We start from the raw sequence: 26,907 nt of genomic DNA on the forward strand, positions 1-26,907 counted from the left end.
AGGGAGGATCAGCCACAAAGAACCCACCCCACCTGTGACTCAGGTAAAGACTGATTCAAGTTAGACTATTTATGATGAGGAAAATAATTAAGATTCTGTGTGCGTTTTGCAACATTTCTGCAAAAATCACGCTTTTGTGTTATACTGGAATTGAACACTGACAGGAAAATGTATGTGTTTCCCCAATATAAGAGAATATAAACAATCAAACAACTGAGCTGATTTTAATAAGATCAAAAAAAGTGAGAGCAGACTTAATGTTCTATGATGATAGGGAAATTCAAAATAACTCTCTCAATAAATTTATAAAGAGAAATATAATCTTCCCAGACAAATAAGTACTATAGTCTCATGGTTAAAGGTTATATAACAATAAGTCATTGTAAAAAAAAATAAGTCATTGAAAGTAGAATTTCAGGGATGCCTGAGTGGCTCAGGCTCAGTGGGTTAAGCACCTTCACTCTTGATTTTGGATCTGGTCAGGATCTCAGGGTTGTGAGATTGAGCCCCCACAATGGCCACACTGGGAATGGAGCCTGCTTACAGTTCTCTCTCTCCCTCTGCCCCTCTCTGCCTCTCCCTCTCTAAAATTAAAAAAAAAAAAAAGGAAGAAAGTAGAATCTCATAGGAAAGCTTTGTTCAAGTCAGCCAGTATCAATTTTATAACAATAAGATATCAAATAAGTATAAATAGGAAACATCTTCACTTCAACCTGGCTTACCCTTAGTATTTTCAGATATCTAACTTGTAAATATTCTTCTACTTTTATCTTTTTCTGTAAAACAAGATATAATGGTTAGCCAAGTGTTCTATATTCTAAAGACTTGTGTCAGTAGCTCAAGGTTTCTCAGTCTATTGAGATTCCTGTTACCTAAAAACATGTTTGGTTTTGGTTTCAACTTTGTCTTTAATCAAGGTGAATTTAAAGATCCAGAAACAATGAATCTGACCATCATATAGCCATGATGATCCTTCAAAGTGGGATGTGGATATGGTGGAGAGGAGACTGTGAAAGGTAAAGAAAGATGATCGTGTCTCTGATCCAAAATGATCATCCAAGATGCAAAGGCACTCTTCAAATCAAGAAAGAACCAGAGTCCATCTAATCAGGATAGCTGAGGGGAGAGGATTGTGAGAAAGGACACTAACATTTGTTATATGACATCTACCAGACATTGATTTCCAGATGAAGAAACCAAAGCTCAGGAAGGTCAAGTAACTTGTCTAAGGTGCACAATGAGTCTTTTATGATTGAAACCAATGACTAACTTCGAATCCTTCCTACAATCCTACGCTCACTCCTGGGCCAAGAACATGAGAATTTATGATTTGTGCAATCTGGATTTTTACCTCAGGGTCAACCAAACCACACAACCCTGTAATCGTGTCTTACCAAAACTGGGACTAACACAGTTAGTTAAGTAGCCTTGCCTTAGTAGGATAATCAGGTTGACTTCTCTGGATGAGTCTTGGAATTCCTAGAAGGGAGAATCTGGAGACTTCTATGTGTACTACGAAAAATCTAGTTTTGCTAAGAAGTTGGCCAAAGTCTTGGTGGTGTCAATTCCAAAGATAAACCCTCAGTTTCCTTGCAGTTACTGCTTGAGATTTTCTGAAGAATTGTTTCTGAAGGGGCATCTGGTTGGCTCAGTTGGTAGACCATGCAACTCTTGATCTCAAGGTCATGATTTCTAACCCATACTGGGCATGGAGTCTACTTAAAAAAAATTGTGGCTGTATGCCAGGATGTTTAGTAGGAAGCTCCTTCCTTTATGACATCACCAGGCAGGTAGCTAAGGGGACTATTTGAGACACTCTTAGAATAACAGCCACTTTTGTGGGAGTGCAAGTACAGCAGCGTTTAAAACTGAGGGGAAATTTCCAGACTCCATTAAGACCCTCAGTATAAGCCAGCCAGTAAAAGATGGGATCTGCCCAGAGGAACTCCATGTATCGGATGGTCAAGACCAATAAACCTGGGTCCAAGGTAGCAGTTTCAGCACCAAAAGGGTCTGAGGATACCAACACAACTCCTCAGCGGGAACAAGGGTACATTCTTGCCTCGAGCTCAAGACATGCTTCGGTCCAAATGAGCCCTTCACCACATCGAAGATCAGAGGCTGGGCATCTCACAACTCTCCATTCAACATCAGACTATCCTCGATCCAGCTCCCCCCAATCAGGGCCTGGCCTTGCTGGAACACCCATCCCTCGAGGAAGTGAGACTCGATCAAAATCAGAAACATACCGCCATCCCTCTCCTCATCGAAAGAGCCAGCAAAGTCAGATAGCTTCCCATGCTGTCCAGACGCAGCGTAATGTTAGTCCATCCAGAGAGGAATCTACACGAAGAGGGGTTGAGAGCAAGCCAGGGCGTGACATGAGTAATCGCTACTCATTAATCCCAGATGCCAAATCCTCTCGCCGGTTGAGTTTTGTGGACCAGAAGGATAACTTACAAATCTTACAAGAAGACGACCCACCCTCCAAGGTCCAGTACCCACAAGGGGTCAGAATTCGCCGTAGGACTTTAGTTTGCCCAAAGGATGAAGCAGTACAAACTGAGCCCATCCGAAAGGGTTTGATGGCTACGGAGATCAGATCTCCAAGGAAACCCTCTAGCCCAGAACATAACAGTGGTCGTGTCAATGCAGACTCTCGGACAGCCCTGAGAAGGATCCTTGGCCAGGAGTGTGAAATGAATCGTCCCAGCTCAATCTGTACAGAACCCAAGGCTTTGCATAAGAATATGAATGTGGAATCGTCCCTCAGACTCTCTGTCCTTAAGGATTTGGATGGTGGACGCCGAGTTTCTGCACGTCCAGATCCCGAGTCTGTCCGCAAGCATTCTGTCTATGCTGACATCAAGCCCTCCCCGAAGATCTTAATATCAACAGAAGTAGAGTCCAACCTGAGGCCCTCAACCCGAGGAGATAGCGAGGTTGGCCGCAGGGTAACCATCTCCCCAGGGGGACAGTTACTACACTCAGCACCCCGGGCGACATCTCGAGCAATGTCTGAGAGCCCCCCCAAACCTACGTTTGTCACTCCAGAGCGCAGCTATAAGCAGCACACCCAAAGGCCTTCAGAAAGTGTCTACATGTCCCCAGGACCATCCCAAAAGCCCTCTGTCCATGCAGAACTGGAACTGACCCCTCGGCCCTTACCCCCTCGGTCCTTACCTAGGTATGGGCCTGATTCCTCATGGTGGACCTTACTCAATCCTGAAGTTGAAACACCCCAAAGCCGGCCGACAACACCTGATTTTGAGTCTGAGTCCCCTCCTCCCCCAGATCCTTTATTGTCCTTTTTTGAAATGGACTCAAGTCCTTTCTGTGAGGAAATGATGTTCCAGAGAGAGAAGGCAAGTCCATCACCACCACCGGCACCAGCAACACCACCACCATTCTCATTACCAAAGGAGTCTCTAAACCAGGCACTGTTGAGCGAAGTGCCACAGGTCTTCAAGTGTACCTGCAAACAACCCATTGAAAGGTTTAGTGCTTTCTTCGTGGGTATGTGAAGAAACAGTCTGCCCAGAGGCAGTCCCAAAGTAGTGAGGTGGGACATTGGGTTGGGCAGGAAAAGCCCCTTCTTCATTCTGGGCCTCAGAGCTGCCCTCCTGCCAGTGCTAAAGCTAGTCCCACCCGTGAGTCCATTGCTCCATTCCTTCCCCTCCAGCTTCTCTGAGCTCCAAGCTAATGACATCGGTGACCATGCTTGGGCTGGCATCAGGCATTGACTCTTCCAGGCAACGCTGCTTAACCTTTCAATGGAAGGTAGTAGAGAGTGGTTTGCAGGGTGGGAAGTGCGTCCCAAGAATGGAGGAATGAAGAACTGAGCTGGGGTGAGGGCGGGTAAGGACTAGTAAAGAAAATACGTTTCTCAGGTAAATATTTTGCCAACAAAATGGAGAAGGTGGGGCATAGATACATTAGGACCCTGACTTCCCAGAGGGAAAAGGCATTAATAGCGGCACAAAGAGGGTGGAGGAAAGGGAGCAGGGAAATTAGTCTTAGTCTTCAGGGGCCCCTGGAGAGGATCAAGGGCTGAGGGCATCTTTGGGGGGAGAAATGTGGAACTAGAAAGGGATATGTTAAGTAGTGGGGGGAGGGATGTACATCCCACAGTGTGAAAAAAGCAACAATCTCTGTTACTTTCAGATGTCTCTGAGGAAATGTACACTCGTGTCATCTGTTGGCTAAAAGGTCTGTGCTTTTCCGTCCTATGGATCCATTGTGGGGTCTGGGAGGCAGGAGGACAGGTGGGAGGGTGATCTCTGCGTATCTATAGAGCTAAGTCTGTCAGGACCAGGGTTTGACTTGAAGGAGCAGAGGAAATCATTATCTTGTCTATAATCCCACTGTTAGAGTCATTCCTTTGGGACTTGGAACCTTTTTGTTTTCAGGAGCCTCCTTTCAGTGGGAAGTAGTCACTTTCGGAATGGAAAACAATTTAAGCCCATTGCCTTTCAGTTGAGCTGGACTTGCCTCTCATGTGATTTTTTTAAAAAACCAAAAAACAAGTCACCAAGACAAACTACCTACTTCACAGTCTTCCTCCGGGCTGACTCCACACTAATTCAGGTTGATGGAGCTTTTTTTTTTTTTTAAGATTTTTATTTATTTATTTGATAGAGATCACAAGTAGGCAGAGAGGCAGGCAGAATGAGAGGGGGGAAGCAGGCCCGCCGCTGAGCAGAGAGCCCGATGTGGGGCTCGATCCCAGGACCCTGGGATCATGACCTGAGCCGAAGGCAGAGGCTTTAATCCACTGAGCCACCCAGGCGCCCCTGATGGATCTCCTCTTGTCTCTCTCTGGTTCTTCAGAACTCTCCTCAAGCCCCCATAGCTGGACCTGGGGAGCACTGACTGCTACCCAGCAGGGTCTCCAGGGATGTCAGGCCTCTGCCTTGAGGCCATCAGTAGGTCCTGTAACGATCTCTAGAATCCTTTTTTTTTTTTTTTAAGGTTTTATTATTAAGGAATCTCTACACCCAACATAGAACTCAAACTTACCACCCTGAGACCAAGAGTCACATGCTCTACCAACTTAGCCAGCCAGCTGCCCCCAACTCTAGAATCTTTAAGAGAAGTGTCCCCAACACCCTCCTCCTACTTTGTTCCCTTGACCTCTCTGGTGGGAGGGAAGGTAGGGACCAACCCTCATTTAGTGAATCCTAGTAGCAAGGAGTTCCTACTTTGAATGTTATAGCTCAAAATATGCTTTAGTCTGTGAGCATGAGGGAGGCCAGGGCTCTGGATGAGGAAGTTCCTGAGGGGTTGGGGGGAAAGCCCTGGGAATGCAATCCAGTCCCAACCAGCACAAACCCTCTGAGTGATGGGCAGCAAAGAGCAGAGAAGGGCATCCCTGCCCCTCAGAGGGAGCAAAACTCTATAAAGTTGAGGTTAGTAGAGAATGGACTCTGAAGTTATAGTATTGGGTTTGAGCCCTGTCTTTATATTCTCACGGTGACCTTGGGTAAGTTATTTTCTCTCTCTAGTCATTAGCTTCCTTGTTAATGAGAACGGTAGCAACCTCTTAGGATCCTTATTAGGACTGACCAAGCTACTACATATACAGCATGGTGCTACAGTACTCAGCGTGGTGCCTGGCAACAGTGAGCCCTCAGTAAAAGCTAGCTGTTGCTGTTTGGGCCACTTGCACTTGGAAGGATGCTGGGCCAGGTTATGCCCAAGTCTACTGAATATCTTTAGTAAAATTCTCTTTTTCCCCTCCTGTTGGTACTCTCTGAATTCCATTTGCTGCCCCCTGGGAATGCCCGACTTCTACTTCTCCATTATGACAGATGAGGAGGTAAGAACACCCCTGGGAAGTTACTTCCATTCTTCCTGTGCTGCTCCCCCTTATCCAAGTCCCTCTCTTAACCTCTCATGGAAGTAAGAATGGAGGGAGACAGAAGTGCTTCTTATGGTGGGGCAAGTTGTTCACTGCGCAAGGGCACCTAACAGGGCAAGTGGGGGCTAGAATCCAGCCTGCGTTCCCCTTACCGCACTGTGCACCTGTAGAGCTGCATCTCCCCAGAGGGCGATTTGCACGAAGGCGCTATTTGAGGTAGTTGCAGCCCTGGAGAGATGATAAATCCTGCCAAGTGCTCCGTGTGAAGGCTGTCTGGAAAGCCATACATTGGATCAGTCTCCACTTGGCTCTCCTTGCTACAGCCTAGGGCACAGCAGAAAGGGAACACTTTTCTGGGTTACACACTATTTGAGTTCTCAACTTTGAAAGGCACAAGGTAAACTCTGCTCTCGGCAGCCCCGTGTCCTGAATTTGGCAAAGAGTGTCCTGATTTCACAGTGCGTTATTCCTCTAAGTACTTTAGTTCTTCTTGGCCCATGTTTGATGAGATAGTCTGAGCTTTTCCTGTCTCCATTCTTTCTCTCACCCTATCTCTACCTTACCCAAAGCCTAGCTTGGCTTCTAATGGGTCCCACCCATGGGCTATCCCAGGATGGACAGTTAATGACAGATAGAAACAGAAATAACAAGGGAGGTGGGGCAGGATAGCCTGAGCTCAGATAATGAAAGAGCTGAAGGGGAGGTGCCAGAAATGTGGTTGCCACCCCTTCTTCCCTGGCTTCCTATTCAGCCCTATGCCCTGAGCTCCGCTGTGGGTGGGAACAGCTACTTCTAGAGATTACCTCCATGCAAGACTGTAAATCCTTTTCTCCGTCTTCCCTTCTTCTCTTCCTTCCTTCCTCCCTCTATCCCTTCCTTCCATAAACAACTTTATTCAGATGCCTAGCACTCTGCTAGGCACTGCGTGGTGGCGGGGTTGTGATGCGGGTGAAGCACTGAAACCTCAGAGTACACACATTCTTTGGCCATGAGAAACTTACCGTCTGGTTGGGGAGATAAGACACGGACAGGAAACATTTAAACAACAATATGAAATAGTTTGTGCTCAAATGTCCAAATAAATGCAGCAGACTGAATATGGGTTCTTGCAGGATCTTAGGAGAGAGGGAGTCGTCATCAAGGGGATGTGTGTTGTGGCAGGGAGTCAAGTTATACTCTCCTTCTCAAAGCCAGGGGTATCTTAATAGCTAGCCTCTAGCTCACTCCTTGATGCACTTACATACCTTTGGACGGGTTAGTGTTTTCCCTCATTCAGGATATGATGGTTTGGGCTGAGCAAGTTCGTCCCTGTTCCACCCCCCCCCCCCACCTTCACCCTCTTTCTTGGTGCATTTTGTTTTAGTTTCGGAAGTCAAAAGCCTTGGCAGCAGGACGGCTCCTTCCCAAAATAGCTCTTATCCTGTCTCAATAATTGCAGCTCTCTAGCCCTGTTCAGCAACAGGACTGCTCCCCAGAAGCTGGGAAGAGAAGCTGGGGGGAGACGGGACCTGCTGGTCTTTTCCAGCTCCTTGGAAGCGGGGTGGCATGCAGGCGGCCAGGGATTTCTCAAAAAGCGTGAGAGTGCTAGGCCTTCCCCATTCTGTCCTCCAGGCTGCATGGCCCACAGGCCATCCCACAAGAGAGAATCTGTGGTGCGGATGTCCAAGGCCTCTGGTTCTTCTGATCTGGGAATGGTTGACTGTAGAGTCTGTTCCAGATTCCATTCCTGGCAGGCATTCTCTGGTGGCCAGCCACAGCTCCTGGCTTGGGGGTGGCCATATGTTTGTTGTTGAGCTTCACAAGTCCTTCTGGGTCCATAGCTGAGGCCAGAGCCCAATTCAGCCATTTCTGTCTTAAGTGTCAGTCTCTTCCCAAGTGGCTCCTCAAGGCCTTTTTGTCCAAGGAGCAGAGCGTACAGATGCTTCTCATCCTTGGATTGGTACATTAGGGGCTGGAATCTCCCCAGAGAAGGTTATGCTGGACTGAGGGAAGCATTCCTAATGATTTTGTTTTTGGTATCAGAACGAGCAAAAGCTCAACAGGAAGGTCCCCTATTGGGTCAGCTGGGGCTGTCTTCTCACACAGCCCTGGGGAATTCCTTAGAATAAAGCAGCTCTTGATGGGAAGGGCTGCAACGCCCCTGATGGATGGGGCTGCCTTGGCCCCAAGGTCCTTGTCCTCAAGGCACCTAACCTACTTGCCCTTGAAAACGACATCTCGGACTGTCACCAGACAAGGTGGTTTACTCCCTTCTATGTATATCAATTATGCAAGAAATCAACTCTGGAAAAGAGGCCAGGAACCAGGGGAGGCCATCTCAGTGATACCTAAGGCAGACTTTGGTGTATTTAAAGTGACATGTCATTTGGCCTCTGGGATGGTATGACCAGCCTCTCTTTGGCTCTTGGGGAAGTTTTGCTTAGGTAGACTTCCTCGACAGAAAAATACCCAGAGTCTAGGAGAAATGCTGGGCTGCTCTGCTTTCCTGGGAATGTTAACAGAGTCCCAGGAGGGGGGCTGCCTGAAAGGAACCCTTGAACCACCTTTCCCACTGCCCTCATTTTCTCTTGCTTTGTATAGAGGCTTGTAGTTGAGAAGAGAGGGAATTGAAAGAATGGAGCAGAGCTGCTGAAAGTGGGGCAGGGCACATTGGGGGGCTTTTCATAACAGCCTGACCCCTGCCACCCAGCTGCTTTTTCTGTCGGGTGATGCCTTGTTCATTTCCAGCTACCATGGGCAGTGAAGTCCAGAGCTGAATGGGAGGCTGATAACCTCTGACCCACACTTGCTATTTTGGGGACAGTCTAGGTTGACCAACTCATCAGGGTTTGCCTGGGATGTTCCCGGTTTAGCATCCTGTGTCCTGGGACCCCTCCCAGTCCTGGACAAACTAGGGCAAATGGTGACCCTAGGACAGGCTAAGGTGCAGTGTACATCAGCAGGAGCCACTGGGAGCACAGGGTGGGTGTGTGATGTCCTGCCTGCCCTGTGAGACCTGAGCACGTTGTCCCTCTGCCTATGAAATGGGGGCAGGAAAATCCTATGCCCCTCCCTTGGGCTTGATGGCAGAATTGAGGCCAGAATCCCTTGGGTTTTGTTGTTGTTGTTGTTGTTGTTGATGTTCTCAGAATGATTCCACATAGGGAAGAATCTGCCACTTTTGTTTTGGACTCTCTGGTGTATTTCCAGAAACTGCTCCTCGGTTCCCTGCCTGGAACCCATCCCCAACATCGTATCTTACTGTCAGAAGAGCTTGGTGGTATTTGAGATAGTGGGTTTTTCAAGTAAGAGGAGAAATAGTAGGCCTGGGTAGATGAGGGAGCTTGGCTTCAGAGAGCTTCAGAGAGCATCCTTGGGTGAGGAAGAAAATCTGTGACACAGAAGTCACCCTGACAGCTGCTCAGCCACAGGAAGGTTATCCTGAGTGACTGAAACGACCATGTCCTTTTCCCCTCCTCTGCTCAGCTGCCTTTGGCCCAGCTGCCATGAGGGGAGAGGCAAGAGACAGCTGCACCTTGGGGGCTGAAGGAACGCCTGGAGGAGGGGAACAGAATGTGAGGCAGTTCCTGAGAGGCACTGAAGGTGGGAGGACAGGGCCGGCCAGAGTCACTTCCTAGGCACGCCCACCACAGGCAAAGTCATGTAGCTCTGGGAGTCTCCACAATGGCTGTTTTTGGGAATTCTGCTCAGTAAGCCTGAAACCAAGACAAGCTTTCTAGAGATTGGAGTGCAGTTTAGCTGGGGAGGCTGACTCTACAGTTGGTGGCAGCATGGGCATTCCAATGTCACTTTAGTCTCAGGCTCTTCTCTCATCCCTCTACACCCATTACACATGCACATTCCTCATTTTTTGGAGGGAAAGCATTTGACATTATGACAGCTGATGGTTGCTGATTTGGTGTTGAGAGTTTTCTCATTAGCTGAGATAATAGCTACCACTCATTTTAGTGTCTACACCTTTCTTTCTTTCTTTTTTTTTTTAGATTTTATTTATTTCTTTGACAGACAGAGATCACAAGTAGACAGAGAGGCGGGCAGAGAGGAGGAAGCAGGCTCCCTGCTGAGCAGAAAGCCCCATGCGGGGTTTGATCCCAGAATCCTGGGATCATGACCTGAGCCAAAGGCAGAGTCTTTAACCCACTGAGCCACCCAAGCACCCCTGTGTACACATTTCTAAGCATGTTACTTTAGTGAATCTTTATAGCCATCTCATGAGGTGGATTTTTTCTCCTGATTTCACGGGTGGAGAAACTGGGGCTCAGAGCTGACTCCTCAAAATCGAGAGCACTTTAGGGAGCATCCTGCCCTAGGGATTTATACATGGTATAGAAACCCTTCTTCCATAGCCACATCTTCCTGCAAAGTCACTTCTCAATATTTCAGCAGTACCTTCAGACATCACAGATTACGAAGGGAAAGGCTTTAGTGAGGGTCACATTTGTGTCTCTGCATGTGAGCTATGAGGCTGGGAGGTGAGTATGAGCTGGTGAACAGCCAGAATGAAGGGCAAATTCTGGGCCAGTGAAGCCCAAGAGCCTCAAGGCTTGTCTGTGCTCCAAAAATCAGAGTGGAAAGCCAATCAATGAATCCTTTCAGTCAATTCATATTGATCAGATACCTCCTGGGGGCAGAGGCCTGGTCATCCAGGAAGATATGACATCACATGTTCACTGAATTGAAATGAGTAGAGGTTAAAATCGAAGATATACTCCCTGTCCTTGAGGGGCTTGTGGTTAGTTTGGGAGAGGAAAGTACACAGATGGGTCACTTGAAAGGGCGTGGACATCGAAGAACCAAACAAAGTCCAGTGAAATGAGTTAGCAAGGCTTCTAGCACAGAGGCACTTGGAGGGCAGTCCAGGTAGACACAAAATTTGACTCTGTATGATGAAGACCTTTGGTAAATTACTGCCCAAAGATTGAAGGGGCAGTAGAGTCAGTGAGTTTTTAGCCATGGGAGGTATTCAAGAGCAAGTTGGGAGGTAAGGTGGAGGCCCTTGAAGGGGGGGGGGGGGGGCGGTCCACACTCCAATGCATATGTAAGTCCCATCTCTCAGCTCCTGTGTCCTGCCCTACTGCAGAGAAGGTGCTGGAAGGGCCCTCTGCGTGCCTCTTGCCCTCTGCTGGTCCCAGAACAGCTCCTCACCATAGCCATACAGCAGGTGCCAGGAAACATTGTGCTCTCTGGCCTTGCCACCCACATTTCAGGCCTGCCCCAGGATCCTGGGACACTGGGGAACAATAGGGACAGGGGAGGGGCTTGGGATATTTTGATTTCTTGCCACAGAACTTTCTGGACAGACAAGCTAAGATTTCCTTGAAAGACGCAACCCAGTGCTAGCCCTTTTGGTCCCACTAGAGCCCTCTGACTATATCATCAGTGACTCATCCCCTCTGGGGGAAGGGAGGTACAATCAGTTCCTGTACCACTTAAGAGAAACTCTGCTACCCAGAGGCAAGAGTGGCCTTTGCTAGTCATACAGATCGGAGATCCTGATTTCCTGTGGTAACCACTATTTATTCTTAGCTTTTGAACCTGGGCCTTGGCTTGGTCCACGTGCAACATCCTTGTTTAGTTTGGTGCCCCATAGCCTTCACCCGCAGGTAGGCAGGAAAGGTCCGATGGAAGGGGCCAGGAGTTTTTTTTTACACAGACCACTTTGGCCTGACCTAAGCAGAGGGAGCCCTGTCTAGCAGGCTGGAGGTGTGTGCTGATCTGAGTTTCTAAGGAGATTCAGGCTTTGTGCCAAACAAAGTGTCCACTCTCCAGAGCCTTGGCCTGTATACCCCGACTCCAGCAGTGCCTGGAAAATTGTACTCTAGTCAAGGATGTCAATTCCTGGTGGAATGTTGAATCTTAAGGAAGAGCCAGAGCTCCAGGAGCTGAGGGGCACTGAGGCAATGCCGGGCGGCCACGTGCTAACTGGAGGTGGGGAGCAGCACTCAGTGGTCAGTGACCCATACAAGGGCAGCTGCATCTCAGCTTCACTTCCACCTCGGTGTCACACTCTACCATACCAACCCCAGAACATGAGCGCTAGAGTTGTGAGGAGTCCGGTCCTAGCTTTCAGTGGGAGAAATGGAGGCCTAGGGAGGGGAAGGGACATTCAGGCAGTAAGATAATCACTAAAGCTGGCATGGGGTCCTAAGCCTAGGCCAGGTTCTCTCAGAAACCCAGAGTGCGGCAGGGTTAGCCCTCAAGGTTTATGGAGTGGCTCAAAGTCTGATGGAATGGCTCAAAGTCTGCCTTTAGCTTTTAGCATGCTTTTAGCATGCTTCCCGTCGGGCATCGGATACAGCGATTACAAAGGCACTGTGAGTACCCAGCTCCTTAGTCTTGGCTTAAAGATGAGTCCCACAGGGGCACCTGGGTGGCTCAGTGGGTTAAAGTCTCTGCCTTCAGCTCAGGTCATGATTCCAGCGTCCTGGGATCGAGCCCCGCATCGGGCTCTCTGCTCAGCGGGGAGCCTGCTTCCTCCTTCCTCTCTGTCAACTTGTGATCTCTCTCTCTCTCTCTCTCTCTGTCAAATAAGTAAATAAAATCTTTAAAAAAAAAAAAAAAAAAGATGAGTCCCACAGTCCCAGACCTCTCCTAGAGGCTCACTTCCCTTAAACAAGCTTGGGCACCAACGTGCCTCAGGACACACAGAGCTCACTGACGCCTGGGCAGCAGGTGCCAGCGCAGAGCTGGGATTCCAGCCGCAGCTGAGGATGAGCTAGCCAAGCTGCTTTCTGAGATGTGTCTGTGTCTACACTTGGACTACAGCCAGGGACTGGGGCGGTGGGAGGACGGAACTTACAATTGTGGAAAACAAGGCTTTGTGATGGAGCCTGTCTTCCTTGACATGGGCTTCCCCCCACCCTGGCCCAGCACCCCTAGCCCAGGCCGTGCAGAATGCCAGTGGAAGTCTTATGAGAGCATACATGAGTACTAGTGGCCTACAGCTAGTTCCCAACAGTGGGGCTTTGTGTAGCTGGGGTTTGATGTTCGGGTCTGACCGCAGCAGCTGCTGCTACTTCTGCAGCATTCCACTAGCCATTGGTTTTTCTCTAAAGAAACTCTTTCATGTCTTTGTTTTCCTTCAGATCTCTTGATCTAGCACAGGCCTTTTCCAGGAACCTCTCTATACCTTCTGAGGTTCCCTCTTATCTGAGCCAAGCTGCTGGCCCTTATCCTAATTTAATCCTCTCATTTTCTGGTGTGGAAAATGAGGTCCAGAGAGGTAAAGTGAGTTGCCCAAGGTCACCCAGCTAGGAAGGTTTCTCCTCAGCTTGCTAGCTTATGAATATCCCTGATTTCTTTAAGCAATGGCACCCCCCCTTCCATCCTTCAGTCCACCAATGCCAAATATCCAATAACATCTCCAATAGCCATGCCTCGTTTTTCTGAGCTGGTTCTCATCTGCATACCTAGGCCCTTTCCCTCTCTCTGCTGAGTTCTAACTTGATCCCAACCATGACCACTGGTGACAGATCAGACAGAAATAGGGTAGGCAGGCTCTGGCACTTCCACAGAGAGAGCGAGAGCCATGTTGTACGTGGGCCTCAGTTTTATCTAAAGTGTATTCAGTCCAGTCAGCCTGCTCTGGGGAAGGCTCTTGGAAATCAGGGATTCCCAAGGCATGCTTCTGGAAAGTTCCACAGAAGCTGATCAGCTCAGACCTGTATTAGCTCAGGAAATCCCTACCAACTCCCCACCCTCTAAGCATCTACTTCTCCCTTGCTGCTATGACCCTTCTGAGCCTCTAATGCCTCTAAAGCTGCTGGGGCATCTGTCCCCACAGCATCTCACCTGCTCGTCCAGCGTAGAACTGGCTCAGGCCTGGGCTGGCCTCTCCTGAGGCCCACCCACTCTCCTCAGCCTCAGACAAGGCTCTACTGCCCCATAAAGGCCACTAAGGCCTCTTCCCTTCCACCCTTCCAGCAGATGATCCCTGGATAATTTATGCAGCAAATCCTCTTTAATTTTTAATCTAGGGTCCTGCAGGAAGGGAACCTCTCGTCTCGTCTTCATAGTTTGGGTAGAGGTAGAGAACCTCCGACATTCTACCTTAGGAGGTGTGGAGTGTGTAGGGACAATCGAAAACTTGGACGTCAGTCGGTTCATTTCCTGCAAACCTTTGGTAACTAATGGTTTCTCTCCCAACTCCTCTCCTTCCAAAAACATCTCCTCCTGGGGATACCAGGTGGGCCCTCCCTTTTCTTTGGGGATTTGCTCAAGCCCCCACTGTGATGTGCTGCCTGAAGAGGCCACTCTTAGGGGCTGAGTAAGGAAGAGCCAGGTGACCAGTGCAGCGCTGTCCTAAGCTCCTCTGCGCAACCTTTGCTTCCTGCGGTCTCGGGCTGCAAGGCCCACCGCACGTACCGCCCGCCGCCCGCCGCCAACCCCGGGCGTCCTGGCAGGCGCCGGCGATCTCTGAGGGCAGGCCCCGCCCCAGGGCCGGCTGGCCCCGCCCTCGCCACCAGGCCCCGCCCCCGGCCGGTCCGCACTCTGGGCAGCGGGCGGGGGCCGGCGGTCCGGCGAGGTCGGCTCGCAGCTTCGGCCGCGGGTCCCTCGGACGCTGTCCAGGCGGAGCTGGCCCGGCCCGGGCTGCAGCCATGGTAAGGCGCGCGGGCGCGGGGCAGGGCCGGGGCGCGCGGGGCCCTCTGCTCCCGGCGGCTCCGCGGGGACCCGCGGCGCAGCAGCCCTGGCTGTGCGGGGCGGGAGGCGCTGTCTCCGGCTGCGGGCACAGGCGGGCAATGCTGGTGGACGGCGCTGCGTCGCAGCTTCCAAGTTTCTGCCTCTAATTCGAGCGGAGACGGAACGGACCCCGAGTCCTGGGGTGCTGCCGGTGTTCTTGGACCGAGGGGTGGGTCGGTGCTGAGCGGAGGTGGGGGTGGGGGCCCGCCAGCAGAGACGCGCATGTTGGGCTGGGGAAGGCGCGTCAGCGACAGGCGGAGCTGAGGGTCCCCCGCCCTTGCCTCGGTCAGCTGTTACCTGGGTGATCCCTCCTCACCCACCTGCCCTGGGTTCAGGGGCCAGTACCAACTTCCTTCGGGAAACACACAGAGGAGGCCTACAAACACCGCCTGCCTCCCCAGGAGGGATGGTGAGACGCTTGGGCCCTTCTTCCTGAAGCCTGGCACGGAGCAGCTCCCAGGCTCTTCCCACTGCGTCCTCTGCCCGGGCGGGGGGGAGGGGGGGACCCCGGGGGGGACCCTGAGAGAGCGAAGCCTAGCCCACCATCCTACCCATGGGATCAGCTCTGTCCCTCTGCCTCTGAGACAGGAACCATGGGAAGCTTCCTCCTGCTGCATTGTACACTCCCCCACTGCCAAACCAGGTCCCTCTGCAGCAGTGGCGGTTGGGGGAGCTCATTCCCGCCACTGTCTGGAGGAGAAATAGTCACACCCCCCTGCCTCCTGGGACCCCCAGGTGGGAAGCTTTGATGTCTGACTGTAAGGGGGTCAGCTTTTCTGCTACCAGCCTTGCCAGAGCCTGCCACAGACGCATTATGAGGGGGATCAGGGTCTCTGGCCCTCATGCCAGCCTCTCCTCCCAGTTTGGAAGCCCCCAGCCTTTGCCCTCGCCTTGGGAGGCACAGGCTGTTTACAGGAGGAGGAGATCCATGATCAGCTTGTGGGGCAGGATGTTGGCTGTGGGTAGCCTCCAGAAAGGAACTCCCTGGGCCCACTGGAATCAGAGGCTTCCAGGTCTGGAAAGGCCAACATTTTGAGCTTTTGTCTTTCAAGCTGTGTCTAGGCTGAGGCCCAAGGCTTGGCTAGGAAGTCTTGGTGATCTTGTGACCTTCCCCAGAAGGGGGTTCCTCGGAGAGGCCAAGTGGTGCTTGTCTTTATCCCTGCCCCACTTCTCCCCACATGGGTACTGACACAGTGATTGTTCCAGTGATGGAAGCCTGGGGAGCATGGACTGTCCCCAATGCCAAGCCCAGCAGGGACCAAGAGGGGCTTTTTCTGCCACACACTAAGTTCAGTTCAGCTGAGGTCTTGGTGCTTTCAACTTGGCTGAAGCCACCCTGTTCTTTTCTAATTAAAAGACATCCCACCACCACCAGAGTCGTCAGCTGTAGGCCCTTTAGGCCCAGTTCTTAGACTGACTGGTTCATGTCAAGCCAGACTCCTCTGTAAGGGGTCTCTATCTGAAAGGAGATCAGTGTCCCAGCTACTTTGGAGGTCAGTGGGTACAGTGGGGGAGTGCTCTCCAGCCCAGGAACCCAACGGTGTTTCAGTTTGCATGGGAAAAGAATGACAGGCCAACATTAAAAATTATCCTGTGACTTGAAATGCACCTTCTCTCCTCAGGTTCAAAAGCTTGAGGTATCTCTCCCCGGCCTTCCTAAGAGGCAAGACAAGGCCATGCACGATTGGACATTAAGGCCCTGAAATTAAGATAATACTCAAAATCACAGAGGGTGTTTCTGGCCAAACCAGAAGCGCTGGTCTTCCGACTCCATGTGCACACTCCCAGCCAGGCCCCTCAGTCTGTCTCCCACCTAACTGGCCGTTCTGAAGCTTCTGGGATGCCAGCTTCCCTTGGGCCAGAACTCATGCCCCTCCGAGACCAAGTGCTAGCAGCTCCTCTGCTGACTCTCTGGGAACAGTGGGGTGATGGCAGTGAATATAGGTCCCCGGGAGTCAGACGTCAGGTATCCTTGGTGGGAGGAGTCCCCTGTGGCTGGGACTCTGCAGGGAAATCTAGGGGCAGATTTCCCAAGACAGTGGGGTTCCCTGCGAGGAAAACACAAAGGGACATTTGGGCAGAAAAGCAGGGCTGTTCCCATGAGAACATATTTCCAGGGGATTATAAGATCTCCCACCCTACTTCAGCACTGCTTAAAGTTAAGGTGAAAGAGATAGGAGTCCTTTAGGAGTGGAGTCTCCTGGGTGACTGTCCCCATGTACCGATGGGCCAGATCACCTTGGGGACAGCTCACGACCCTCTGGCAGGCCTCGGGGTCCTTGGGGGTTAATAGGAGAGGCCAGGATGATCAAGAGCCTGTGCTGCAGACAGGCTTGGGAGGCTGGTGCTGTGCCCACCGGGGTAGGCAGCGGGCAGGCGTCATGGGACAGCCAATCAGAGGAGGAGGGGACTGCAGAGAAACAGAGTGATCCTGCTGCGGCTGAGCTGTCCTTGGAGGGTGGGAGCCAAGGGACAGGGAGGAGGAGGGGGTGGGGAATGACATTCCACAGGCTTTTTTGGCCCATGACACAGACAGGGAGGGGGTCAAAGAGAAAGGGAAAGGAGCAAGCCAGGAAGCTGGATTACAACAAGAGCATCGGGATCAGGCTGTTTCCGTGTGTGAGGAACTTTGCCTGGGAGATAAAATTAGACCTAGAGCTTGCCGAAGCCTGGGACATGGACCATTCACTGGGATGGCAAAGCAGTTCTGTCCCTGAGGACAGGACTGAAGCTGGGGTAAGGTGCTTCTCTGGGAGATGGGCGGGGGGGGGGGTCTGACTTCTCTCCCTCCTGCCTTGATGGGGATTGGGGCTTTAAGTCAAAAAAAGATCTGGTCACTGTGAGAGGTGGGATTGGGGGAGGGCAGATAGGAGGTGAACACCCTAGTGTCCTAACTCCTTGTCTACAGCCCCTGTGGGGCCCTCCCTGATGAGCAGCCAAGACTGGCAGGGAACCCAGGAATGGTGGGTTCCTGGTGACTATTGGAAGACTGGGGATGTTAGGGGTCCCCATCAGTGTCTTCCTCTCTCCCTTAACTGTTGCCCCTCTGCTCAGTGTCCTTGCGGAAACCTGGTGGAGCATAGTTGTCTTTCACCGGGACCAAGTGCTGGGTCACTGTGGGGTTATGCAGAGAGGCAGGATTTTCTGGAATTCCCCAGACTCTAGCTTCCAGAAAACAAGACCTGCTGCACCCCATCCCTCCCACCCCCGCAGCCCCATCCCTTCTGTGTTGCCATATAATGAATTGTCCAACCGGGGGCACTTTGTGTGAAAAGGGGCACAATTAATCAGTATTCCAGGACAGCAAACAAACTAGGATGGACAGTTACTCCACTGGGATCCCACAAATATTATGGGTGAGAAAAGCCCATTAGGCTTGCTTCAGGACAGCCGCTTTTGTTCACTAAGCCCCCACATGCTGGTTCCAGTTCCAGGCTAAAGGGCCTCTTTCCTTCCCTCTGTCCAGGGGGGCCCTGGAGACTATAGCTACAGGCAGGTGTGGGGACGTGAGAGGCGACAGCCTGAAGGTAATTCTTAGGGGACTTTTCCCTGCATCCTCTCTATCTCAGTCCCTTCCCTCTGGCATAAACCTGGCAATGTGTATGTCTGCCTCCCTCAATTCTTGCTCTGTCAACTGGGGACCTGCAGAAGATTGTGGCCATCTTGTCTCCCCGCACTCTGGCCGGGACTCCGTAGTGGTCTGGGATAGCCCCCACTGGCTTGGCCAAAACCCAGAGAGTGAGTCAGCCGCTGAAGCCGGCCCTTGTCCATTGTCTGGAGGTGGCATGTGGGTATTGTGAGGCAGAGCTGAGCCCAGCACTGCCAGGCACTCCACAACGGGGGCTGGCTCCCAAATGAGAGAGGACGTTTTTGGGTCTAGAGGGGATGGCAGGAGTGGGGGGAAGTGACCTCTCTTCCAAGCTGGAGATAGGGGTGGACAGGTCTCTACAGAGGAGTTGGTCACTCGTTGCCTACCCACCCCTGTGGTTCACGGCTCAGGCCAGATCCCCTCCTACACTGTTGGCTGAAGCTTACCCCAGGTAGAGGGGGCAAGAGACAACCAACGAGTGTTTCCTCCTGCATGTCCCTCCCAGTTAGGGGCTGTCAGCAGCTTAGCGTACTCATATCATCCCTCACTGGGTCTCTCTCAGCTCACTTCCATCCCGCACTCAGCATCCACTGGCAGGTCTACCCTTCTGTCCTCTGGCCTCGGCACAGGTTCCAGTGTGACACGGTGTCTGGATGGGGGGGTGGTGTCAGATCAGCTGTGCTGAGCTCTTTGCAGTGAGCCCTGGGAAGTGGGCACCCCCAGTAGAGTCTGCGCCTCGGTGCTAGAGCTCACTGACCTGCAGTGATGGCTGGTACAGAGCCCCTGCTGGCCCTTGATTGACCTGGGTCGGCAGCTCCCTTCACCCCACCCTACTCCCCGTCCCCCATTCTGACTGACTATCTGCACTCTCCTTGAATCCTGAACCACGTCCTCCTCTCAGCTCTAATGCCTCCATTGCTCCCCCTTCTTCAGTCTGGCTTCCTGGCCTTTAGGGCAGCCCCTGGACCATGTCTTGGCCAGACCCCCAGGAAAGGCAGGGCCGTGAGCACCCTGTTGAGAGGGAGCATCAGGACTGGAGCTACTCAGACCCCAACAGCAGTTGAAAGGACTTTGGGGGCTGCCCAGGGCTGCTCCTGGATCCTGGGGTCTCTCCTGATGTCTCCACTGGGAGGCCCAGGAGCAGGTGAGGGAGGGATGGGGAGCACTTCCTCTGGCTTGGCTGCTAGTGCAGTTTCTTTCCTTTCTAACTGCAAGCGCTTTCCTCTCTCTCCCTCTTACCTTCTCCTGTCTTCCTCCTTCATTCTCCCCTTCGTGCCCCTACCCACCCCCCACCCCCCCAGATCAAGCGCTTCCTGGAGGACACCGATGACACAGAACTGAACAAGTTCGTGAAGGATTTCCCAGGAAGCGAGAGCTGCCACCAACCAGAGGCCAAGACCTGGGGGTCCAAGCCCCAAGTCCTGGAGCCAAGGCCCCAGGCCCCGGACCTCTACCAGGATGACCTGGAGTTCAGACCCCCTTCGTGGTCCCAGGCCTCTGACAGCCAGCAGTGCTTCTCTGCCTCCGCCCCTCTCAGCCCCTCAGCCCGGCCCCGCAGCCCCTGGGGCAAGCTTGATCCCTATGACTCCTCTGAGGTAGAACCTCCAGCCCTTGGCCTTCGGTGGGCTGGTGCAGGAAGACCCAGGGAGGGAGCAGAGAGATCCCGAGTGTATGGGCACGTGTGTTTGTATAGGTGTGCGCACACGCATGCATGCATGTTGACCTGGGGCTCTCTGTCTTGTGTCAGCCCTAGCTCTGTGGCATTGACCCTCATGTGCACTAGAAACTGTTAGCAGGGGCAGAAGCCTAGCTGGTGGCCCTTGGATGGGCCCTCGAAGGAGTCTGACAGTGCTCCTCTAGGGTGGGGGCAGAGACCTAGGAGGGAGGGAGAAGGCTGGTGTTGGGTCCTGGGGCCCCTCCTGCCTCTCGCTCTGATGCACTCTGCCTTCCTGTCCATTAGGATGACAAGGAGTATGTGGGCTTTGCGACCCTACCCAATCAAGTTCACCGGAAGTCCGTGAAGAAGGGCTTTGACTTTACCCTCATGGTGGCAGGTAGAGGAGGGGAAGAGCTGGACTGGGTAGAGGGTGTGGCAGGTAGGGATGGTACATATGTGGGGAGGGGGTATGGGTAAGGAAGGAAAAAGCAGCCAGTGGCTGTGTCTTTTTGGCAAATAACCAAGAGCCGTCGGTGGCCAAAAGTGTATATGTGGGGGGTGAGGGGACGTTGAAGTGGTACAAAGAACCCTTGATCAACAGCTTTCCAATATTTGCCTTTTTCTGTGTGACCTTGGGCAATCTCTTACCCTCGCTGGGCCTCATTCAAATAAGAAGGCTGGACAAGCTGTTTTCTCCCCTCCCTTCCAGCTCTAAAATGCTATGGTTGTTTGTCTGTTCCCAATTAGATAAGAAAGCAGCTCCCTCCACCCCTTGTTCTAGTGGGGTTGCCTCTTGACTATAGCTCTTATCTTCTGTCCTCTCTCCCCCATCAGGAGAGTCTGGCCTGGGGAAATCCACTCTTGTCAATAGCCTCTTCCTCACCGATCTGTACCGGGACCGGAAACTCCTCAGTGCTGAAGGTAAGGAAAGGAGAGGGGCATGCAGACAGGACTGCAGACTTGGGAAATCAAACCCACGCCAGAGCCTGGGGGCTGGGGCCTTCCCCAGCAGGCAGGAAACCATGGCTTCCTAGAGGGATTGACGGCATCTCTCTGTAGACCTATGTAGCCTGGCAGCCCACCAGCCAGCTCCCTAAAGATTTGGGTGCCGAAGCAGGGCAGGGACCAGAATCCTGCTCTCTGAGTCTCTGACCCCCAAAGGATTCCAGGAATCCAAGAAAAGAGCCGGGAGCAGAGAAGAGGCTGGGGCCAGAGCCAACAGCCACCGGCATTTCCTGTGTTGGGAAATGTGCTCCTTGCTGGTTCCCAGAGAACAGGCCCCCAGTCAGCTTGGGGTGGGAAGGGGGGCAGTGTGGATGAGGCAGTCTGGGCAGCAGAGCTGGTTGGGGGTGGGTGGTTTGTCCTGACTGGGCAGGTCCTTGCCCTTGCCCTGGCCTCAGTTTCCCCCTTCTCCAGAGCGGATCATGCAAACTGTGGAGATCACTAAACATGCAGTGGATATAGAAGAGAAGGGTGTGAGGCTGCGGCTCACCATTGTGGACACACCGGGTTTTGGGGATGCAGTCAACAACACAGAGTGGTATGTCTGACCAAGCACAGTCCCAGATGCCCTCTTCCCATTACACATCCACCACCCCCAACACACCCACACCCACTCACATACGAGCATCCATTGGCAAAGACATAACCAAAATTCTCAGGAGGAAAGTCTGTGGCTTTGAGCATGCCACTGCTCCTTACGGGGTAGCTGTCTCCTCTGCAAAATGAGAGGGAAGGGGTTGGAATAGATGCTCTTAAATGTCCTTTGTGACTCTGACCTATACTTAGTGGGGGTGAAGATCTAAGATAAGTAAGCATCAAAAAAGTAAATCCAACTGAAAACATGTAGCACAGGGCCTGACATCTAGTAGTTGCTCAATAAACATCCCCTTCCCTCCTTCCTTTTCTTTCACCAGCCACATTTTAGGTGCCACAAACCACTTTTGTTAAAGGGATGAGAGTGCCTTGAGGAATGGGTGAGGAGGAGAAAGAAGAGGCGAAGGGGAGACAAACAGGTTGAACTTTGTTTAAACTCCAGGGACCCTCTAGGCTAGAAGAAAAGGTGGCTTTGCCACACATGCCGTCATCCTTGGCTTTCTTTTTTCAGGAACTGGAGGGATGCTTAGATAATGGTCAGACCCAAGTTGTTGGAAGAGAAGGAGAATGAGTGATAAAGACAGGAGAGAAGAGGGTGCCCTTAATGAAGTCAGGCAGGGGGTGCTAAGACCACTAGGCTAAGTTCAGACCTTGATCCAGCATTAAGTAACTGTGTGGGCTTGAGCCAATGACTGCATTCCTGTCTCTTCAGCTGAAACATCCCAGCCTTACCACTTTGCCCCGTTGATCTGAAAATCATCCCAAATGACGCATGTGAATGTGCATTAAAAACAAAAGTAAAGAGCTGTTTACACTCATGGATTTTAAGATGATAATTGCAGCACCAAGGCGAAACATAAGTGCAGGATCCCTTGTTGAAAATGGTGACGAGGGGTGCCTGGGTGGCTCAGTGGGTTAAAGCCTCTGCTTTCGGCTCAGGTCATGATCCCAGGGTCCTGGGATCGAGCCCCGCATCAGGCTCTCTGCTCTGCAGGGAGCCTGCTTCCTCCTCTCTCTCTGCCTGCCTCTCTGCCTAGTTGTGATTTCTCTCTGTCAAATAAATAAAATATTAAAAAAAAAAAAAAAAAAAGAAAATGGTGACGAATTTCAAGATGGCCACTGCAGAGAAGCAAACCAAGGGTGGGCCCTTCTGAGATCAGGGCCCTGTGCCGACTCCACAGGTGGCCCGCCCAGAAAGCTGACCCTGGGCAATTGCCTCACAGACTCAGCAGCCCCTAATGGACCTTTCTGTGCTCTGGATCCCCAGGCTTTATCATTACTGTATGTGATGTTTTGGCTTACCGTGCGCATTCATCTTCAACTGCAGAGTCTTAGGCTCGAGGGGAGGGCCAGTTCTTCTTATAATCTTGCCCTGGCACTGTGCTGGCACACAGTTTGTGGTCTCCTGATGGAAATATTCCCGAAGGATCGAGGCGGCCTCCATATCATCATTGATAGGTATATGTCTCAGCACCCAGGGCTTGCCATGAAACTCTATGCTCGCCAGCACCTGGTTCCTACTGTAGCAAGTATCATCCCCTCCTTCAGTCAATCTACTTACCTCTTCCTCCTTTCCCTCACAGTAGTAATTTCATTTGTTTGGCCTTTCACAGTATACAGTGCTCCTGCACATACATTCATTCAGTCAACCAGCAGGAATTTATTGAGCACATACTAGGTGTCCAGCCAGTGCTGGGCATTTTAAGGGCTACAGAACAAGTGTGAATCATCCTGATTTGTAAGTGGCTTATGGTCCTAGTGGGGGCCGGGGGTGGGAGAGAAGCTGTTCTCTCGCATGTGTGTCAATCAGCTCAAGTTAGTGAATAGGCTAGGCAGTGTCGTAGCAAGCACGCTGAGGAGTCAGAAGGTCAAGGGCTTGGGGGGGTTGAAAATTTGCTAGCCAAAATGATCTGGATGGTCTCTTAGTTGCTGTAGATTTAGTTCCTTCCTATATGAAATGAAAGTGACGGTGCTTACATGTTCACCTGTCTGGGCCCTGTCAGCAAGAATGAGGCTAAATAATAAAAGAGCGAAAGCCTTGAAAATTGGAGTTCTTGAATGTCTGTGTGTGTGTGTGTTTATAAAATCATATGATGTATGATTTCATGGTGTGGTGGAGAGAAGGGGAGAGCACTGTGCCCACTGGAAGGAGTCTTCACAGAAGAGAGAGTTCTTGGCTATGGCCTTGAAGGGTGGGGTGGGCTTAGAGAGGTGGAGGCTAGGGTAGAAGCACATGAGCAAAGGTTCAGAGGCTGGACTATGAACTTGACTGTGAACGTGACTAAGGGCTTCCAGCTGGTGTTCACCTGCAGGCACCTTATTCTTACTGGTCTGGTCACCTTGGTCTCCTCTCATCAAACTAGTATTTACTGAACTTTGCCTGTGTGCTTCGTCTGGTTTTCTAGTGGGACAGGCGAGATACACCCCTGTTGCGCCCAGGTACCTCCCTGAAGACGTGGGCAAGCAAGCCAGGGAATGGCAGAGGCCTGAGGACACTGCCCAAGGCGTGGGCCACTCTGTAGTCCCAGAGCTCAAGAGGCAGTCCCCACTCCCACAGTTTCTCTGCTTGTCTGTCCCTGCCCCAGCTGGAAGCCTGTGGCAGAATACATCGACCAGCAGTTCGAGCAGTATTTCCGAGACGAGAGCGGCCTGAACCGCAAGAACATCCAAGACAACAGGGTGCACTGCTGCCTGTACTTCATCTCACCCTTTGGCCACGGGTATGGTCCGAGCCTGAGGCTCCTGTCACCGCCAGGTGCTGCCAAGGGAGCAGGCTGAGAGCGCCAGGGCGGGGCTGCTGCTAGCCTGTGGTCACACATTCCTGTTCCCCAGGCTCCGGCCGCTGGATGTTGAATTCATGAAGGCCCTGCATCAGCGGGTCAACATTGTGCCTATATTGGCCAAGGCGGACACACTGACACCTCCTGAAGTGGAGCGCAAGAAACGCAAAGTGAGGGAAGCTGGTTGGGGGAGGGGAGCAGGTGGGCTTCTGGAAAGGATGGGGTTCCCAGAACTGTGGGCCCCTCATGTGTTTGCCAGATCCGAGAGGAGATTGAGCGCTTTGGAATCAAGATCTATCAGTTCCCAGACTGTGACTCTGATGAGGATGAGGACTTCAAATTACAGGACCAAGCCCTAAAGGTGGGACCACCCCAGGGCATCCCTTTTCCATCTTGTTTCTTTGGAGCAGAAGAGGGAAGCAGAATTCTTTGTAAGGGGTGGGAGAGGACCCTGGTTTCCTAGAGTGAAGCAGAGAAAATAGAGATACAGGTGGAAAGGAACAGGTAAGAGTTGGGGGGTATTGACAGCCCCCCCCCAACTTCTTCCAGGAAAGCATCCCATTTGCTGTAATTGGCAGCAACACTGTGGTAGAGGCCAGAGGGCGGCGAGTTCGGGGCCGGCTCTACCCCTGGGGCATCGTGGAAGGTAAAACACTGAGCTTGTGACCAGGGTATCTCCTTGCCCTCAGAAGCTCTCCCCATGCTCCTGGCTGACCCCTAGCCTTGCTATGCAGTGGAAAACCCAGGACACTGCGACTTTGTGAAGCTGAGGACAATGCTGGTGCGTACTCACATGCAGGACCTGAAGGATGTGACGCGGGAGACACATTATGAGAACTACAGGGCACAGTGCATCCAGAGCATGACCCGCCTGGTGGTGAAAGAAAGGAATCGCAAGTATGGTCAGAAGCCAGGACAGAGGGAGGGGTGTGTGTGGGGTGTGTGTGTGGAGGGTGTGGGGAGCCCAAGCACAGCCTTGGGTGAGAACAAGCCCTTCCTTGGTTCTTCTTCAGGCCCTGGGCTCAGTCCAAGCAGATTCTGGGGTCCCCTTAACCTTACCATGTCCCTTTCCCCCTTCCCCTCAGCAAACTGACTCGAGAGAGTGGTACCGACTTCCCCATCCCTGCTGTCCCACCAGGGACACATCCAGAAACGGAGAGGCTGATCCGAGAGAAAGATGAGGAGGTGAGAGCAGTATGGGGTGGTAAGGATTGACAGCATGGAAGGCCCCTGCTTAGTTATAAACCTCAATATTTCTTGTTTTGGGAGTAGGAAGATCCGGCTCTGGGACCTATTTGGGTCCTGGATTGAGGGATTGATTCTTCTACCCAGGGTCTCCATCATACCTCTGGGCTACGATGGCCCTGGCTAAGGGATCAGAGCTTGGGTGCACTTCCCTAACACTGTAGAATTCTAAATAGCCCCATTTTGCTGTGTGTGCCTGTTCTAGCTGCGGCGGATGCAGGAGATGCTGCACAAAATCCAAAGACAGATGGAAGAGACCCATTAGCTGGCTTTCAATCCTGGATATTTAAATCTCCTCGTCCTGCCCATGCCGGCCCCTCCCAGCACCAGCTCTGCTCAGGCCCCTGCAGCTACTGCCACTTCGCCTTACATCCCTGCTGCCTCCCCAGAGACTCAGAGGAAATAAAGTTTAACAAGTCTATAGCTGCCTTCTGGTGTCGCTGTCTGTGTCTTTATCACCTCCTGGAGACCAAGAAGATCCTAGGACCCGTTTTTTGGAGGGTGCTGGTTTCTGGCTTTTAGTAGGAAAGGGGGAGTAGGGGAAACTTTCCTCCCCTATGACAGGGTTCAGTCTCCGCTTAGAATCCAACCTGGCCTCTCCATCATACTGACCACTTCTATTCTGCCTCTCTTATCTGGGGCCTGACCCGCTCTCCATCTTTTCCACATACAGTATTTTCAGTTCTATGGATGTTTTGGATCTGATATCCACTCTTGGGAAAACATGGTTTTACCTGCATGCAGCTTCCTGACTTCCTGTTTCCCCTGATTTGGGGAAAGGGGTATACACACAATTAAGCTCTGCACTCCAAGAAGCCTGTGCCAGAACACCGTACAAATACTGAAACCCTTGGGATCATCCAACACTATAGTAAGTGCTGGGAATGAGTAAAGTACAATCGTCCTCGAGAAGTTCAATATTCTTGTAACAAATATTAAGCATCTGCTTAAGAGACCCAGGTTAAAGCAGTGAACACGGGCAAGGTTCCTGTTTTGCTGGAATTTACCAGCTGTAGTAAAAGTTCCAACGTTCAGTAAGCAGAGACCCGTGAAGACATTTTGGCCCCGGGGCCTGGTATTTAAAGCATTCAGGCCAAACCCCAAAGGGAAGCTACCGCCAGAGAGTCTAAATCAACGGTTCTCCATTTCTGCCGGGTTGGTGGTATCTCTTGGCCACGGCGACCTCCAGCGGCCACCCTCCGCCGTGCTGCCTGCTCTGGCTCCCCGGAGGGGAGAGAAGAAGGGAGGAGCAAAGAGCTGGGCGAGTCCCCTTCCCACTCTCCTTACAGACAGGCGGTCGCCGCTAGCTCGTGGCAATCTGAGATCCAGATTTCTTATCTCTCAAATGAGAGATCTTGACTCGGGACTGACGGCACCATGCAGGTCCCGAAGGACGGCAGGGTCGGTTCGCTGATGCAAAGTAAGGGTCGGAGGAACCCATCACGACGCAGAAGAGAGGAAACCCTCCCGCCTCCATTCGGAGAACACCGAAGACAGAACC

The 26,907-nt window shown here is 51.9% G+C and overlaps 1 protein-coding gene across 7 annotated transcripts; it reads left to right on the top strand.

Annotated features, from left to right (window-relative positions):
- Positions 1-1,958: 1,958 nt before the first annotated feature.
- On the top strand, positions 1,959-25,827 carry SEPTIN4 (septin 4). Of its 7 annotated transcripts, XM_045984124.1 has the most exons (14): positions 1,959-3,516; positions 4,165-4,209; positions 5,811-5,818; positions 19,430-19,723; positions 20,089-20,182; positions 20,620-20,706; positions 21,202-21,325; positions 23,967-24,101; positions 24,214-24,331; positions 24,421-24,522; positions 24,711-24,807; positions 24,896-25,058; positions 25,247-25,346; positions 25,612-25,827. In XM_045984124.1, the coding sequence occupies exons 1-14, from the start codon at positions 1,959-1,961 to the stop codon at positions 25,669-25,671; spliced, it is 2,985 nt and encodes a 994-aa protein (XP_045840080.1). In that variant the 3' UTR covers positions 25,672-25,827. The 7 variants fall into 7 exon arrangements, with proteins under 7 accessions (XP_045840080.1, XP_045840084.1, XP_045840086.1 ...); XM_045984130.1 differs by lacking the exons at positions 1,959-3,516; positions 4,165-4,209; positions 5,811-5,818; positions 19,430-19,723 and adding exons at positions 14,351-14,460; positions 18,006-18,066; XM_045984127.1 differs by lacking the exons at positions 1,959-3,516; positions 4,165-4,209; positions 5,811-5,818 and adding an exon at positions 14,376-14,460.
- The last annotated feature ends 1,080 nt before the right edge of the window (positions 25,828-26,907 follow it).

The sequence above is a fragment of the Meles meles genome, chromosome 18 (genome assembly GCF_922984935.1).
Source record: "Meles meles chromosome 18, mMelMel3.1 paternal haplotype, whole genome shotgun sequence".
NCBI classification, from domain to species: Eukaryota; Metazoa; Chordata; class Mammalia; order Carnivora; family Mustelidae; genus Meles; species Meles meles.

What these genes read in the sequence shown, in the direction of transcription:
- SEPTIN4 (XM_045984124.1), top strand. Translation starts at nt 1,959, where the DNA reads ATGGTCAAGACCAATAAACCTGGGTCCAAGGTAGCAGTTTCAGCACCA. An exon ending in ATCTCACCCTTTGGCCACGG is followed by an intron (nt 24,102 to 24,213) that starts GTATGGTCCGAG and finishes CCTGTTCCCCAG; the next exon opens with GCTCCGGCCGCTGGATGTTG. An exon ending in CCCCTGGGGCATCGTGGAAG is followed by an intron (nt 24,808 to 24,895) that starts GTAAAACACTGA and finishes CTTGCTATGCAG; the next exon opens with TGGAAAACCCAGGACACTGC.